The following is an 18463-nucleotide window of genomic DNA, read 5'->3' on the forward strand; positions in this document are numbered from 1 at the left end:
TACCCGCCGACAATGGCACCGGCTGTATCAGGCAACAACCCTGACACATTTACATCTTAACCGGCAAGAGATGGTCACCGGTTCATGGGTCCCCGCACGATCCCCTTGGGCTGCGTCGGTGGCCGCAAAATTTGACTGCATAATCCACACAGTTGTACTGTGTATTTCTGTGTAAATTGTTCGAAAAAATTAGTACAAAATACTTCTATGGATCTTAAAATCTTTAAGATATCGTCTCTCCTAAAATTAATTCAATATTTTATATGTAATTATTTTCAATCTTACGACTTGTTGTCCCGTAACATGTGAGTTGGATCGCAAAATATGGTGAATTGAATTTTGTGATTATGCTACGTGGTTTAGATAATTTAATACTCTAATTTATTTCTTATTATATAATTAAGGTGACGGGGACGTGAAAAATAATATATACAAGTCAATTTGAGATCACTACTAGGTATTAGTTGAAAACCATTCTTCTCTGCGATTTTATTTTTATTTTTTTTAACATCAATTCAATTCTTTATTTTCCACTAGTTTGAAATTAATTAATATTTGCATTAGTTTGAGTTGTGACTAACATGTAATGTGACAACCACAAAGCATGTTTTGGTTCTACGTAAATACACACTGTTTTGATGAATAATAAAATAGAAATTGAAGAGACTCTTATGCAAGTAGGTTGTTGGATTTACTTCAGTCCAAAGCCCATTTGCAAATAGACCCCAAGCCCATTCTCAAGTTGCATGTAATAGTTGGACAATGAAAAGGCAAGTTCAGCTAGTCGATGTTAGGGACTACTTGGGACTTAACTATTTTTTATTCTTATTACAAAATAAATAAATGAATGAATCGAAATCCACATAGATCGTCATGTCACGAGTAGCCTTGCAAGATTACCACAAACACACGTAGATTTTGTTCGGTCAAGATGCCATCTACGTGCAAGTAATTGTACTTATGATGAGCTTTGCCAAACGTGTGCGAAGGACAATATGTGACAAATGGCTACCATGCTGGTGAATGTTACTAACAAATGACGTCAAACGTGTGAAATCAACATTTGCAGTCCAACCGAAATGGCGATCATCTTTTTATGCTTATTTTCCATCATTCTACAATTAACTCTTAAGGAATAGGATATACATGTTATGATCAATAGAATAAGCAGTAATTACAAGCATCACTTGTGAGAATAAACTCCTACATGAACCAATTTGAGATTACTTCTCATTCCATCTTTCTCTTCATATGTATACTAGACTGCACTTTACAATTTGTCTAACTAATTCCAATGGAATCAGCAGAAACTGCCTTTGAGGCATCTAGATGATTAAGCCGACACGTTCCGAGCAGAAATTCCGGCAGTTCTTCCTCTATGTTACCCTGCAAATTCAGCCCAAATCTCAAACCGAAAAAAGCAGAAATATGGTTCGTAGGTATCTATGAATTCTTCGACTCAAAAGTCATGCACTTCCATTCGTTAAATTCGTGGTTTTTAGGAAGTTTAATCGGCCAACTAAGCCTTTCGATAAATTTGGGATCAGTTAAAGAATCATTTTCGAACCATTTAATCTTTTAAGTTCATTATTAGATCTAGTAAAAGATCTAAAGCAACTTAAAACATGATTGGCAAGTACCTATGAATTCTTTGACTCCAATGTCATACACTTTCATTCGCTATTTCCCTTATTTTTAGGGAGTATAAACTACAAACAAAAGCCTTGTTCTCAATAAAAATTAAGGTGCAAACCCTTTTCTGCCACTCCCTTTGATTCATTGCTGGATCTACTAAAAGATCCAAAGCAACTGCCTAAATGAAAGGTGTACAACGGTTAAATAATTAGCAGAAACAATTTGAATTAGATGGAGATTGATGTAAACTGGTCTGCTCCATACTCCAATTATGGACACTGAGAATCCTTTGAGAAATTATCACCTCAGGATGATGATGTTTTACCTGTATTAGAAATGCCATTTCTATGACAAGATTGGTAAGGTATCCAAGAACCAGGCTAACTACGCCTCTCGCTACTGTGGATGATCCAACGTCAATATCAAGCTGAAAATCCAAATGCAGTGTAAAGGGTAAGACGTGAAGAATTTTACTCTAGTAACTAGAATTTCTCTGCGTTTTCACTTTTTCAGTGAGAGCATGTGAAGTAAAAACTCGAAAACCACATAATCTTTGAGTTTTACCTCCAAGTAGTTGTTTCCTCGAAAATAATGGACTTCGAGTGCTTGACCTACCAAACCAGCTTTCTTTCCGACGCTCTGCTTTACTATCCAAGATCCCTATGAACATCAGCGACTTAAATTGTTTAAAGTTTGAAGAGATTAATATGGAAAAAGGGGTAAATCTTTAAATTCCGTATGCCCAACTACCTTTGAAATGTATGGAATAAGCTTAAACCTTGAGTTCCTAAAAGCATCGTCTCCATTGACAAAGCGTTCTAACAAAGGCGTTTCTTCCAAGGGAGTTGTTAGCATGTAATATAGGGCAAGATTATGTGGAGTTGTTCCTGGAACCTGATTCAGTAGCCAAACATCAATCACACACTAAATTCTAAATGAACTGGAGATGGAACTTAATAAAAGATTTAGAGTTACCTGAATGTTAATGACAAAAAAGAACTCCGGTCCTCCTTGAGCTGCATATTTCTGTGTGTGTTTGCAGATATACTGTTTTTAACTAATTCAATTCACAATCATAAAAAAAATTTAGAAATGATATAGCAAACCTGAACGATGCCTCCAGGGCGACTTGCAAGATCATCTTCACGCCTGTCAGATCTTATCCAATCTGCAGCAACCATTTGCATCAAAGTACCTTTTGCTTTGATCTGATTAAACAAAACAATTTTCCAGAATTAGAAATTGAAATAACGATTTCATTGTAAAATGAGCAGATTATACAAAATAAATTGCACGTATAATTCTCAGAAGAGAATGAAACACATTGGTAGCAGTTCATTCCTTTTTATCATTGGTTTATTCATGGAAACACATTCCTTTTTATCTGTAAATGTAATAGATAATAACAGAAAATCCCTTCCGAAATCAAAAAGCGGTGAACTCCTCTTTTCTAACGGTCTCTCCCTCGATAAATCCTGCAGTTTGGAGGTTGCAGCCTCAAGAAATTTATTTTTGTGGAGTCATCCATTTTGATCTTTCTTTTCTTACTCAAAAGTATATCCCAGTAAGTCATGCACATTGAAGAAATCAAACTAAGCCTGCTTTTTATAAAAATCTGGGGTTGGCTACATAAATTTTGCTTTTACTGCTCTATTCGGATCATTTCGAAATGTTCTGGAAGATTCAAAGCAACTAGATGCTCAACAACCACAATTGACCACGTTTGTTTAAGTTTACCCCTGCTCTTTTAACCTGTTTACTGAGATCTCATCATTCAAATGAATGAGAGCTTCTTTCATAAAAGTGACTTGATGTCATTAGAAATGACAAATATTCATAATAATTTATTTTTCAGCTGACATTTTTTAAGTGAGCACTTTTTACCAAGTAAAAGAAAGAAATCAAACTGCAACCTTTTGACGATCTTCTAAATAATTATCACCACGGATTAAAAATGAGGATGGATCAGCAGCTGCCCAGCTACAAGGGATATTCAAACTTGGATCTTTTGGAAGTGTGGCTCCATAACTGCATGATGTGCTGTCTTCCGAAGATATATCTTGCAAGTCTGAGTAACCCTTTTTTTGGACTGCAAAAATTACAAAAAATTCGAGTCATTCCCAATTTAAATTTGTTTGAAGTATACCTTCGCATCTATTGATCATAGTTGCAATCATCCTAACGTGGCCAACCTGCAAGATGATGTAATTTTTTCATGAAATTGGCAGCGGATGGCAATTTAGGCTGGTACTTATCCTGCATATCTCAGGGTGAAAGCTTAGTGTCAGAAGCAGTGAAGTTCATTCATGTACCGCAGAATGCCAGTTGAGATGAGATGCAGCATCGGAGCATCAAAAGTAGTAGATTGCTTTGATTTCCAACATTTAAATGAGTGACCGTAGGTAAAATTTGCTAAATAATAACATAATATAACGGACATCAGATTAAACATAAAAGTGATTATGTGATGAGTATCCTTGCTTTCAGTGGATCATTATCAAACTCAAAAACCAATCCAGCAATTACATCATGTTAATAAAGCTCTAAGCATCCTAATTACTTACCAATCAGTTTCGTTTCTCCACATTTCATATATATATTTTAATCACAACATTCAGAATAGAAACCCACAGTGTGGTCATCATTAAATTTATCAAGAAAGTGAATTTCTGAAAAAGAAAAACTTAAGAATAAGATGGGACATGCTTCAATGCAAGAAATAGTACGAAAAATACGATTTAAAGTAAAAATATGACAACAGAAAATACCATATAACATAATTCTGGACTCATGATCAAAGGCCACTCATTCTGGGATCGTTCATCATCGGATGGTTCAGGAACATCGAAAAATTCATCAACTGCATCATTCAGTCCCATAAGATTTGAAGGCCGTGGCTCATCTTCTGTTACACTCTCCATCCCCATCAAGTCAATTTCAGTTTTGATATCCTCCTTTTCACAATGAGGCACCCCGATTTCTCTTGTTATCTCTCCCGATAAAAATTCATGGCAATTATTTTCGCTATTTGCTCCGAAAAACTCTCTTAATGCTGCAATATGCAAAAAGGATTCCATCCATTTTAGTGAGATTTGGTTCGAAAAGCCTGGAAAGCTTTAATTGAAAAGTAACGAGTATTTTTACCTCCAACTCTCTCAAGAAAATTGATAGTTATAGTTCTTGCAGATGCTTTCATTAGGTAGGATTTCCAGATTCTCCAATCAACAGCCAGCATGTGTTTTACAACACACTCTTTACCTTGTTTCACAGGACTTATCACAAATCCACCACCTGTTTAATTAAAGATGTAAAGAAAAATATATTTCACAACAAAAAAACATATTTCCCAGGTATTTCAACCCTTCATGGCATTAAATGAGTGAACTTCAATAGAGGAATAAATTGATTTAAAATTATGAGATTTTGCTATCTTTTCTTTGTCCCTTGAAGAAGATATTAAACATAGAGAAGTTTGAGTTTTCCATATAAATTAATGCGACCCTTTGATCAAAAGTCGAGGATACAAATCCTAGTTGTACCCCAAAAATTGGTTATGCTGACAATCATTAGCAGACACATTGATATGGTTTTCTTGATACATTTGAGTAACCAAATGTTTCACAATAAGTAAACTGGTTTGGTTGTCATAACCTTGAGTTTGTCGAGCAAGTGCATACCGATAGAGCAAAATTGTGGTTAAATATTTTTTTCAATATGCATGATATCTCCTATATTTCACAGTAATACAAAAAATAGGAACATTTGTTCTTCTATTTCTCACTAGCAGAAGAAAAATGAAATGCAGCATATAGGTCAAAATAATAGAAAACTAAACAAAAGAGCTTAAGCCTGCTGACATTAATGATAGAAAATAAGGCATTAAAATTTTCCAAATCTAAGCATACATTACTTTTAACGTAACCACGAACATATCCATGTTGAGGAGGACACTTTTTGTGGAACACGGAATGATAGAGGATTACTGCAGCAAAACGTTGCATGAGAAAATTTGATTATTTGGTAACAATTACACATTCATTTCAAAATTCTCAGTTAAAAAGCACCATATGTTCCATCATCTTCTCTTCTCCAATAACGTCGAAGCAGCAAGTCTCTTCTTTTCATTGCCCTGAAAAACAGAAAGGTGTTCAATAATAGCATGATTATAAAATGGGTTCAAGTAGAAATTGTGAGCCTCTTACCATGGTAGCCAATGGTTGTATAATTGGATGTGAATTATATCCGTGTGGCCATCAAGGTGCTCGACCACACAGCCTCTATAGAAACAAAAATCCCATCTGCATAAGAACACTTGAATGGTTAACCTCCAAAAGAATAAGAAATGATTGATTTCGGGAAAACTCAGTGCATTTATCCTAATGCACCAATTTCCAGTATTCAAAAGGTTGGAAATCCGTGATGGCATGTTTGATAAGGAGGATTCGATAGTAAAAGACAATATTAGGGAAGAAAAATAAGCCAAAATCTCGTTTGTTATTTTGTCCAATCCTACCAAATGGACTAAGTTTATTGCTGGATCATTATAGCACGACAAATATCGATTGCCTTCACTTCAAATAATCGCCTGAGAGGATTAATGATGAGGACATCTACTTTGAACTATTTAGTTTAGTATTTTATTGGGCTTGTATTATGTTTTTGTATTGACCTAGGCCCTTTTTATTTTGCTTTGGGCTTGCATAGTGTTTTGGGCTGGTCCAAGCCTAGTCTCTTTGTTTTGTATATTATATATATGTATGCAGCCTTTGCATGGGAAAGGGACGGATTGATGGAAATGAAATGAAAATTGGAGTGTTGCAGGCATTCTCCCCTTTTCCACCGCCCCTCCTCCTCCTCTCTTCTTCTCCTATTTCTTTCTCTTTCTTTTATTTGGTTTCTACTCCCCTCTCTTTTCCTTCCATGTGACTGCTTCTATGTCTATGTTATGCTACATCAACTTGGTATCAGAGTCCAACCTGGAGTCGATCATTTTTCTGCATCCCATAACCTGCATATCCTAGCACCACCATCTTCAAACTTCATCCCTTGCTACAAAACCTAGTAACCATACACGCATATAAACACAGCCCCCTGCAACTTCCAGCATCTTCATCCATTACATACATATACACCAAAGCAACTCCAAACCCGCTGTTACAAAAACTAGTCACCAACTCTGCCTCCTTCGTCAGTAGCCCATTGCATCATCGAGCTGCCCACGAACTTCACCAGCCCAACATCAACTAACACCCCTACTCGAACTCATACAAGTTACCCAACAAACCATAAACCAACCCATCTGAAAGTACAGCAACTAGAAATTGAACCAATTTCTTTTCGAACTTGGACCGCTCGCGACAACCTGAAGCACCCACCTAACGATCGCCACCTCCACTCATGACCATCAGGGACGCCGACCGTCGATCACCCTCACAATACTGTCGCCCGTCACAATCAATGCAAATTCCATCGCCAGCCCTCGATTTCCCATTTTAGCTTGCGTGAATCCTCTGATTTTACTTTGGGCTTGGTGTGTGTTAGGTCATATATTACTATTGGGCTTATATTAAATGGGTAGTGTGTGTTTTGGGGCTCCATTAGTGTTTGGGTCTTGATTTGTAGTAAGTTTATTTATTTGATTTTGTAAGTTTAAAAAAAAAAAGGATAGAAAAGAGAAAGTGAAAAAAAAAAAAGCGAAAAAAAAATAATTGTCTTTTCTAACATTGTTTTACAGGTCCCTCTTCTTTTCCTGTTGATCGACCCAGTTACTTCAACGAACAAAAAGGGAAGTTACTGTTTTTATTTATATTTGGTCTATATTACTGTTAATTTAAAATCGCATCAATTAATTATTGTTCTGCTATTACATTACTTTGCCTAAAATTACATGATTGAACCCTTGTTAAACCTCACTTTTATCCCACTTATTTTACGTGATTATATTTTGACTGGTAATTTGACCATTGCTTTGTTATTTTACAACTATCAGCAGTATTAGCTTGTCGTATTTGGACTTAATTAATCCCAAACCTTTAGTTTAAATGCTCAAGTTACTATTTTTCGTTACTTATACTTGTTGTTCATTGATTTCTCCATCGCAAGTCATTTAGCTGGTATTACATTGCATGCAGTTGCGTAGTGATCGTCTAGTCACACCTAGTTCTAGTACATTCACCATGGACCTCTCACAGTTTGATGTACTCACTAGACAATTAGCTCAGCTTGTCACTAGCCAGCAACATTTACAGACTCAAATAGCGGCTGTCCAAACTGAGATGGCTGCTACTCGTGAAGAGAGTAGAGACCTAGCTGCAAGGTTGGACAATTTTGAACAAATCCCTCATTCGACTGACGCTGATAACTCTGAAGCGTCTCATAATGTTCACTATTATTGTCGACCAGGTGGTCGACAACATTCTCGACATGATCAAAGGAATGAAGATCAGGGCCGTGAGCCAAAACGAGGCCATGACCGTCGCGATAATCATTCTCCTCCACGCCATGATGAGCGTTACTTTAGAAACATCAAATTAGACGCTCCTACTTTTGATGGTTGCTTAGATCCTAGAGTTTTTACTCAGTGGATTAGAGACATGGATCGTTTCTTGGCATGGTATGAAGTCTTAAATGATCGACGTGTCCAATTTGCCAGTCTGAAATTAACTGTCACCGCCAAACCTTTCTGGAAAAGTGTTGAGGATCTCCTTGAGAAGCATCATGCACCTCCAGTTGAAAGTTGGGAGAAAATAAAGCGTCGCCTTCAAGAGAAGTATTTGCCCCAATCTTACAAGGGCAACTTGTTGGACCAATGGAATATCCTTACACAGGGAAATCGACCAGTGACTGACTGTGTTACTCAATTTGATGAATTTCGAATGCGATGTCATGTCGTTAAGGATGAGACAATGACTTTGAGTAGGTTTAGACAGGGCCTAAAAGATGATCTTAGGCGTGAGCTTATACTTCAAGGTGTCACTACCCTTGATCATGCTTATTCTTTAGTCCAAGATTATGAGTTAGTTACTAAGACTCCATATGCAAGGCGTGTTGACAATCGTCCTTCCGTCTCATCCGTGCCACCTCCACCTGTTAAGTCCCTCCTAGGGCCTCCCCCATATAATGTTTCCCCTGTGTTGGAAAATAAGGGTAAAGCTCCCGAAATTTCAAAAACTTCTTCTCGCCTGCAGTGCTTCAGTTGTAAAGGCTTTGGTCATATCGCATCTAGATATTCTAGTCGAGCTTTAGTCATTGAGGAACGTAAAGATGTAGAATGTGAGTCATTAGAAGATCAAGTCTATGAACCTAAGTTTGAATAGTTTGATGATTTAGATGATATTGAGGATACCTTATTAGGTTGCATCCGAACCTTCCCTGTAGATCTAGGTTCTGTGACCTCTGTCCTTGACACCTTGCGGCTAAGTGTTGTACGCTGTACCCTCGCTTACCCTAAAGATGCTGATGACTAGTGTCGTCACGCCATTTTTCACACTTATATCAAGATCAATAACAAGGGTTTTAAAATTATTGTGGATAGTGGTAGCTGCATTAATGCAGTTTCTGTGGCCACGGTGTCCCGTCTTGGATTACAGCCAGTCCCACACCCTCAACCTTATAGCGTCTCTTGGGTTGACACTTCTTCTAGTGCCGTAAACGAGCATTGTTTGGTTTCTATCCAGTTTCTTGAATACAAAGATCATATATGGTGCGACGTCATTCTTGGTTGACCCTGGTTGTTCGATTTAGATGTCACTATCCATGGTCGGTCAAATTCATGTTCCTTTGTGTTCAATGGGAAGAAGATTCACCTTAATCCTTTACCGCCAAAACCTGTTAATTCAAAACAAACCAAGAAAATTGTGGAGCGGAAAGAGTTACATATGATTAGCCCTACAGAATTTAAGCGTACACTCAAAGAGGATTCTGTTGTGTTTGTCGTGGTCGTCATGGAAGTTCCATCGGAATCTCCAATATTGACCCCTGATAAGGTCCAGTCAGTTTTTCAAGAGATTCGAGATGTCTTTCCTGAAGACCTCCCTGATCTATTGCCCTCTTTATGGGACATTTAACATGCTATAGATCTTGTCCCTGGATCTTCTCTTCCAAATTTACCTCATTGTAGAATGAATCCTACTGAGCATGCTAAGCTTCAAAGGCAAGTAGAGGAGCTCCTTCACAAAGGATTTATTCGTGAGAGTCTAAGTCCTTGTGCGGTTCCCGCCCTTTTGACTCCTAAGAAAGATGATTCTTGGAGAATGTGTGTTGATAGTCGTGCCATCAATAAGATCATAGTAAAGTACCGTTTTCCAATCCCTAGGCTTGATGATATGTTGGACATGATGGTTGGTGTCATGATATTTTCTAAGATTGATTTAAAGAGTGGGTACCACCAAATTAGGATTCGCCTGGATGACGAATGGAAGACTGCCTTTAAAACGAATGATGGTCTTTATGAGTGGTTAGTCATGCCTTTTGGGCTAACCAAATGACACAAGCTTTGCGACCATTCATGGGTAAATTCCTCGTTGTCTACTTTGATAACATTCCCGTGTACAGTAAAATTAGGGAACAAAATAGAGATCATCTCACACAGGTTTGTTCTACTTTTCGCGCTACAAGCCTATATGTTAATGTAAAGAAATGTTCTTTCTTCACAGATATAGTTGTCTTTCTAGGTTTTATTGTCTCCGCGACAGAAGTGTCTGCTGACCCTGGAAAGATTCAGGTCATTGTTGATTGGCCTGAGCCCAAGACTATACATAACATTCGGAGTTTTCATGGTTTAGCTACCTTTTATCGTCGTTTCATTAAAGGGTTTAGCACAATCATGGCTCTTATTACAGAGTGCATGAAAAGAGGGAAATTTTACTGGTCGCACGAAGCGGCCAAAGCATTTAAGTTGGTTAAAAGGCGAATGACAGAAGCTCCAGTCATGCGACTTCCTGATTTTTCCAAAGTTTTTGAGGTAAAATGTAATGCCTCTGGGGTAGGGATAGGTGAAGTTTTGAGCCAAGAGCGCCACCCTATTGCTTATTTCAGTGAGAAATTAAATGATGCCAAACGACGATACTCGAATTATGACAAGGAGTTGTATGCAGTCGTACAAGCTTTACGCTATTGGCGTCATTACTTGTTGCCCCAGGAATTTGTTCTTTATTCGGACCATGAGGCACTTCGCTACCTTAATTCCCAAAAGAGGTTGAATGCCAGACATGGTCGTTGGATCGAATATTTGTAGGCCTACTCTTTTATTTTGAAGCATAAAATGGGCAGTGAAAATCAAGCGGCAGATGCTTTAAGCCACCGCATTTCACTTTTAATCAATATAAGTGTCAAGGTCATAGGTTTTGAACGACTCAAAAAAGATTATGAGTCATGTCCCGATTTTAAGAACATTTTCCTTGCGTTGGAAAGTAGACAATTGGATGCTACTGATCTTTTTAGGTCCAATAAATTGTGCATCCCTCGGACTTCAGTACAAGACTTTTTAGTTTGGGAAAGTCATGCGGGAGGCTTGGCTGGGCATTTTGGACGTGATAAGACAATCGAAGAGGTTAAACGTCATTACTAGCCTCATTTGAAGACAGATGTAGATAAGATAGTTAGTGCTTGTAACATCTGTCAGTTGGCCAAATAGAAGAGACAAAACACTGGTCTTTACACACCTCTTCCCGTCCCTAGTTGTCCTTGACAAGACGTCAGTATGAATTTTGTACTAGAACTCCCACATACTCCAAAGAAACATGATTCTATTTATGTTATAGTGAATCATTTCTCGAAAATGACCCACTTTATCCCTTGCAGCAAGACTTCAGATGTGTTTAAGGTTGCTAGACTGTACTTTAAGGAGATTGTAATGCCTCTGGGGTAGGGATAGGTGGAGTTTTGAGCCAAGAGCGCCACCCTATTGCTTATTTCAGTGAGAAATTAAATGATGCCAAACGACGATACTCGAATTATGAAAAGGAGTTGTATGCAGTCGTACAAGCTTTACGCTATTGGCGTCATTACTTGTTGCCTCAGGAATTTGTTCTTTATTCGGACCATGAGGCACTTCGCTACCTTAATTCCCAAAAGAGGTTGAATGCTAGGCATGGTCGTTGGATCGAGTATTTGCAGGCCTACTCTTTTATTTTGAAGCATAAAATGGGTAGTGAAAATCAAGCGGTGGATGCTTTAAGCCACCACATTTCACTTTTAATCAATATGAGTGTCAAGGTCATAGGTTTTGAACGACTCAAAGAAGATTATGAGTCATGTCCGAATTTTAAGGACATTTTCCTTGCGTTGCAAAGTAGACAATTGGATGCTACTGATCTTTTTAGGTCCAATAAATTGTGCATCCCTCGGATTTCAGTACAAGACTTTATAGTTTGGGAAAGTCGTGCAGGAGGCTTGGCTGGGCATTTTGGACATGATAAGACAATCGAAGAGGTTAAACTTCATTATTAGCCTCATTTGAAGACAGATGTAAATAAGATAGTTAGTGCTTGTAACACCTGTCAGTTGGCCAAATAGAAGAGACAAAACACTAGTCTTTACACACCTCTTCCCGTCCCTAGTTGTCCTTGACAAGACGTCAGTATGGATTTTGTACTAGGACTCCCACATACTCCAAAGAAACATGATTCTATTTATGTTATAGTGAATCATTTCTTAAAAATGACCCACTTTATCCCTTGCAGCAAGACTTCAGATGCGTTTAAGGTTGCTAGACTGTACTTTAATGAGATTGTTAAATTGTATGGCCTTCCTAAGACCATTGTGTCAGATGGGGATGTATGGTTCACTAGTCACTTCTGGAGAACCTTATGGCACATGGTTGGTACTAAGTTGAAATTTTCTATTGGATATCATCCTCAGACCGATGGTCAAACTAAAGCTGTTAATCGCAGTCTTGGTAACCTCTTAAGGCATCTAGTTCAGGAAAATCTGAGGAACTGGGATTTAATCCTCCCAATAGCCCAAATTGCATACAACAGTTCTGTGAATCGGTCTTTAGACATGAGTCCTTTTGAAATTGTTCATGGTTATAAATCCAGGAAGCCTTTAGACATTATCCCTATGTCCCCACATGCTAAGGTGTCTGTGTCAGCTGAGGCTTTTGTACGACATCTTCATGACTTGCATATTGAGATCAATAAACAACTAGAAGCAAATAATGCATCACATAAGCTTCGAGCTGATTTGCATAAACGACATGTTGAATTTAATATTAGGGATTATGTGATAATTTGAATTACACCGGAACGGCGTCCATCTAGATCTGCTTCCAAATTACAAGCCCGCAGCGCTGGTCGTTTTAAAATTTTAAAACGTGTTAGTCCAAATGCGTATTTCATTCATCGTCCATCACATTTTGGCTACCACTCTACTTTCAATATTGAGGATTTAGTTGCTTATAAAGGCCATTTTAAACCCTCCAACGATCCTTTTCTACCTCCATTTGTTGACCTCCAACCTGAACCGATTGCTACCCTACTTTAACACCCCATATCACAATACCCAAAGAAAAGATTGATGCTATTTTAAATGAACAGATTATGTTGACTAATGATGGAGAAATTCAGCACTTTCTTATTCGTTAGGTAGGCTGACCTGACTCAGATTGTACATGAATCTCTAGAGAGACACTCTAGAAGCTTGATCCTGACTTGTTGGAGCTTTATAGGAGTCAGCATGATCTCCCATTGCCTAGATCACCTATCACACATGTATATGGACGTCGGAAGAGGTTTGTTCAACCATCAGCTTATGGTTGGACAACTGATTGCAGCCTTTTGTGAGTTATTCTCTCGACAGAGTCGAGTTTTCTTTTACCCCGGAAGAGTTGATGAGGATATCTACTTTGGACTATTTAGTTTAGTATTTTATTTGGGCTTGTATTATGTTTTTGTATTGGCCCAGGCCTATTTTATTTTGCTTTGGGCTTGTATAGTGTTTTGGGCTGACCCAAGCCCAGTCTCTTTGTTTTGTATATTATATATATGTATACAGCCTTTGCATAGGAAAGGGACGGATTGATGGAAATGAAATGAAAATTGGAGTGTTGCAGGCATTCTCCCCTTTTCCACCGCCCCTCCTCCTCTTCTCTTCTTCTCCTACTTCTTTCTCTTTCTTTTATCTGGTTTCTACTCCCCTTTCTTTTCCTTCCATGTGATTGCTTCTATGTCTATGTTATGCTACATCAATTAATTTTTTAAAAAATTTGAATGCGAGAACTCCAACTCTCTTGTTTCTTAAAAGTGAAAGCGTTAAAAAGTTAGACTAGATGATAGAAGTTAAAAGATTTAGAGCTTTTTATTAATTTCCCTAAATCTCCGAGCAAATGCTAAAACTGTCATTAACAAAAATAAATATTTATGTATCACTTATGTGTTCCTTAGGAACATAAAAACAACATGCTTATTAATAGGTTTGCCAAAAGGGAGAAATTCCAAAAATGTTTACTCTGTTCTCGAGGGTCCGAGTGACATAACGGTATGGAAAACAGCTTCTGATGTTCCATCGATGACACCAACTGCCATTATTGCTGGGTGATCGCCCCAATGCTGAGAATAACCATTCAAAAATATGTCAAGAAGAAAAAATATGTAGTTAACTTAAAGGATTAATGATAATGAATAATGCTATTTATCATTACGATGATGGAACATTGTGGCAGTTTACGTGAAATAATGGGATTGGGAAGTTCAATTTTTATGAGAGAGAGAGAGAGAAATGTGAGAGATAATATGTTGCCACATCACCGATGTTTCATCATTATAATGATGAATAACATTACTCAATGATAATAGGCCTAAAGAGAAATCCACCCTCCCATTAGAATCTCTGTCTTTCGCTTCTTTGAAGAGCCTTAATCCTGAAGAGGTGGCAAAATGCAACCATCAACTGTAATCTCTGAATAACAAAGGTCAATTTCCACCTGTAAGTACTTAAAAGTGCCTTCTTACCATTTCGACAACCAAATATTTTCCAAGGTGAAGGTGCAATTACGTCGGATGTCATCGCATCCACTTGCAGAGAAGATGCATAAGTCAACCTTTTGTTCGCCATTCCCTTTGAAACACTCAAGCTGTAAGTACGATGATAAATTAAGTTATAGTCAGTGGAACAATGTATACAAACATGTAAAACCAGGGATCACAACCCCTCCACCCGATACACACGCAGAGTAAAAAGCTAAAGAAGCTAGAAGAAAAAGGAATGGAAAGAGGGAAAAAAAAAAAAATGAAACCGAATGAAGGTAGTTGGACTTCATGCAGTGAAACCACACACGAATGTGGTAAAGGGGAACAAAAGTAAAAATGGTTAAGCAGAGACACTCAGCATCCCTCAAAATGAGTACGGCTTATTTAGTGGATTATACGAAAGAAGTTGTTAAGTTCAATTTAGTCTGATAAGCATAAGTTAACTTCAATTGACAGGATCAAACATCCAAGTGTGTAATCATCTTCAATAAGATTTAAACTGAGATAACCGCTCATAAATAACAGTTAGATACGATGAATTTCAACCTCGCAAGATATCTATATAGGCTTTGGGAATAATGTCAGAATTAGACATCACACATCTAAATAAAGTCCTAACATTCAGTTTTTTGAAAATTTTTATCTTTGAAAGAATATCACGGCAAGGATTTACGGCAAGCAAAGGAAGGTTACCACTTACCTAAAAGGTTGCCACTTCCTTTTTGAAGAAGCTTTTAAGTTTTTAACAGGATTAAGTGCAGCATCCTGTAAAAAACGGATCCACCTAGCAGCTTCTTCCGAACTGATTGCCCCCAACTATAAATTTGAAAAGAGTACAAGGTCATCATACAGGTGACAACAGTCATGCATCAGCATAAATTCTTTGAGAATCAACAGAAAAAGAATACATACCTTCAGTTGATCATTATGATTAGAAGTATTATACAAGGAGAAAATGAAAAACACCTGCAGGTGAAAAGAAAAATCATACACGTGCAGAAGTAGAGCTTTCAGTTTTTGTTTATTTATCAAGTGGAAGCAAAGTAATTTCAAGTGACATACTTTTCTGTGATGACTCTCTCTTCCATTATCTGTAACCCGAATACAGGAGTCTATTATTGCACTTCTCACAGGCTCCTGACAGAAGAATGGGTCGACAAATATCACAAATTGGTCAGGATCATAATAAAGTTTCACGTCATCATATATAGTAATCACACCTTCCAAGTTAGATCTCAACTACGTCATAGAACTCCTCAATTGGGGACTGAACGGATGTTGAGATTTTGCAATTACACATTAGTCAGATAAATGTAGTTCTTTCAAGAATATTTTACGAGTTATTACTGAAATTCATGGAGGTTTAAATTAAGCACAAAAAAGGAAATTCTACTTAACTTTTTGAAGCACAAACAATACCAGACATTCAATGCCGGAATAATAGAAAATTTTGGATTGTAAATTAAACATGTAATCATCCATGTTCCTTCCAAAGACTTTGCAGGCGTGAAAATATATTTATTGTCTTTCAAAAATGAAATCCTAAAGCATGGAAGTGTGGGAGAAAATTTGTAATCTCTTCTTTAGATGGAGGTTTTAGGTTGCGATTGCTAATCAAACTTCGGATACAATATTTTAATCGAATATCTGCCTAACATAAAACCATATATCAAAATGGATTTTATACAACTTGCTTTATCAGAGGGAGTTAGAAGAAAATAAATAAAAGTTATAAAACCTCAAATGAAATGAGGAAGAATACATTATAACACTACATTCATCATTACAAAAGAATTAAAGGCAATAAATAAAAACAAATTCAATGAGACATAATTATGAAGCATAAAAAGTAAAAACACAGTCAATTAAATGCTAAAACCAAAAATCAACAAAAAGAAGAAGCCAACATTCATAAAACACCACGAACATGTTTCTTACCCTCAGTAAAGAACATCCAAAATTCGTATATTACAATTTCAACTTAAAAAAGGCAATTCAATTTTATATTTTCATAAAACAGGGTCTCTACCAAAAATCATATTCGCCAAACTGGTTATATTCATAGCAATAAAACATAAATCGATGAAAATACAGAAATTAACATATACATCATACATGCAGAAATTAACAAATGCATATATATAGATACACATGCATGTTTGTATGGAAGTACAACATAGGAAAATACAAGATGTACCTCTGTCTCAGACGTGGGAATTGATTTGAAGCTCTTGAGGCAATTGTCTTCAAGAATGAAATATCTTTTACGTGAGTATTGCATCCCAAAACGGTTGAATCGGATCAGATAGAGCCACCCCTGCATCTTCCCCTCAATTTCTACCATTCCCATTTTACCAAGAACTCCCAAGAAAAGAAAGAAAAATCCCACTTTTCTGATTTGTTTCCTTTTTCTTTTCTTTCTTTCTTTCCTTTTTTTTTTTTTTTTCAAAATCCCATTTCAAGAATAGTTCAAGAATGCTAGGTATATAATTAAAGAAAACAAATCAAAATTGTGGGGAGATGAGAAGTGATTATGATGATTGATCCTCTGATTCCACAAAAGGGAATCAGAGAACAAAAGCAGAATGCCAGGTTTTTCTGGATTTCCTGCCAAACTGCTAATGAATAATATGTATCTTCTTGTATATATTTTCTCTCTTTTCCTATTTATATTCTTTGTTCCCTCTTCCTCCGCTTTGAATACAACTGATGCTATTGTTTATAGGCAGTTGGTTGGCAAATCCTTCGATTTTACGAACTTGCCACATTTTTATTTTATTTTATTTTATTTCATTTTATGGTATTCTTAACCATTGACCTACGTTTGATTTTTTTTTTTTTTTTTTTAAGGTTATATCGGGGGCCTGTCATTTTTTTAACATTATTAAACAAATGGTTTAAATTAATTTACCAAAGAAAATTATTACATATTGAACAAATAAATTCGACCCCATCAATTATAATTTTTAGCCTTTTTTCTTTGCCTTTCTATGCCACTAGTGATAAAATAGTTAAGCGTGATTGTAGTCAACAAAGCACTCAAACATTTTTGCAAATGTTGAATGTGGGGACGTAGGATGAATGATACGTATATTTTCTACACTTATTTTACCTTTCTAAAATATGGATGTATATGGTACTTTTGGGGAATCATTGCTTAATGTCGCGTAAACATTGTTTGTTTACATAAAACTCGATGTTATACGTATTTTAGGAGAAAGAAAAATGAAAATCAGGTAAAAATAATGTGCAATGGGGACCGACTTGGTACAAATTAGAAGAGCAGGGCTTGGATTGCAATTACGAGGAACTTGAGGTGACCAAAGGAATGAGATTGAGGATCAAAGTACATATGAGCAAAAGTTGTACTTTCAGATAGCACGACACTTGCAGCAATTGAAAGGTTGATTTGATTTTTGAAGATGTAGAGAGCAAGACGATGTTGTTATTACAGGGAAAATGTTTTGTTTTCTTTCTGGTTTCGTTCATATTTTGGTGGAATCAATTGAAGACTTGTTGGGGGAATTTGAGGTGAAATTGATTCTAATTCTTCTTTTTGCAAACATATTTTTTGGGAGGAGAATATTTATATGCTGGGGGAGATTCAGAATTTTTGTGTTGTGAGGTCAAAATTTAAAGCGTATTTTTAAAAAATAATAATATAATATTAATGAAAATAATTATACCGCTATCAATATTATTTTATGAATCTTGCTAATTGTATAGTTTTGTTTATCATTTTGTTGACAGATGTTGAGCTGACCTTAAATAAATCGAATCAAATGTAAAAAGTAAATGGATTAAAATAAAATTCACATTTAATTTAGGAAATAAATGAAATATAAATTTAATGCAAAAGT

At 36.6% G+C, this 18463-nt stretch overlaps 1 protein-coding gene across 2 annotated transcripts; it reads right to left on the reverse strand.

Moving 5' to 3' along the window:
• Window positions 1–1066: 1066 nt before the first annotated feature.
• LOC111396875 (protein ENHANCED DISEASE RESISTANCE 2-like) lies at window positions 1067–17342 on the reverse strand. 2 transcript variants are annotated; one of them, XM_023023467.1, is made up of 20 exons: window positions 16801–17342; window positions 15666–15737; window positions 15516–15569; window positions 15304–15419; window positions 14586–14707; window positions 14448–14494; window positions 14083–14183; window positions 5838–5933; window positions 5700–5764; window positions 5546–5617; window positions 4780–4926; window positions 4404–4687; window positions 3828–3891; window positions 3549–3724; window positions 2742–2843; window positions 2611–2661; window positions 2386–2529; window positions 2200–2295; window positions 1961–2062; window positions 1067–1386 (listed from the first exon to the last, which is right to left on the reverse strand). In XM_023023467.1, exons 1-20 carry the CDS (start codon window positions 16951–16953, stop codon window positions 1282–1284), a joined length of 2169 nt encoding a protein of 722 aa, XP_022879235.1. In that variant the 5' UTR covers window positions 16954–17342; the 3' UTR covers window positions 1067–1281. The 2 variants fall into 2 exon arrangements, with proteins under 2 accessions (XP_022879235.1, XP_022879234.1); XM_023023466.1 differs by having other exon boundaries at window positions 15666–15740; window positions 16801–17341.
• Between the last annotated feature and the right edge of the window lie 1121 nt (window positions 17343–18463).

The sequence above is a fragment of the Olea europaea genome, chromosome 7, assembly GCF_002742605.1.
Source record: "Olea europaea var. sylvestris chromosome 7, O_europaea_v1, whole genome shotgun sequence".
In the NCBI taxonomy this organism is placed as follows: Eukaryota; Viridiplantae; Streptophyta; class Magnoliopsida; order Lamiales; family Oleaceae; genus Olea; species Olea europaea.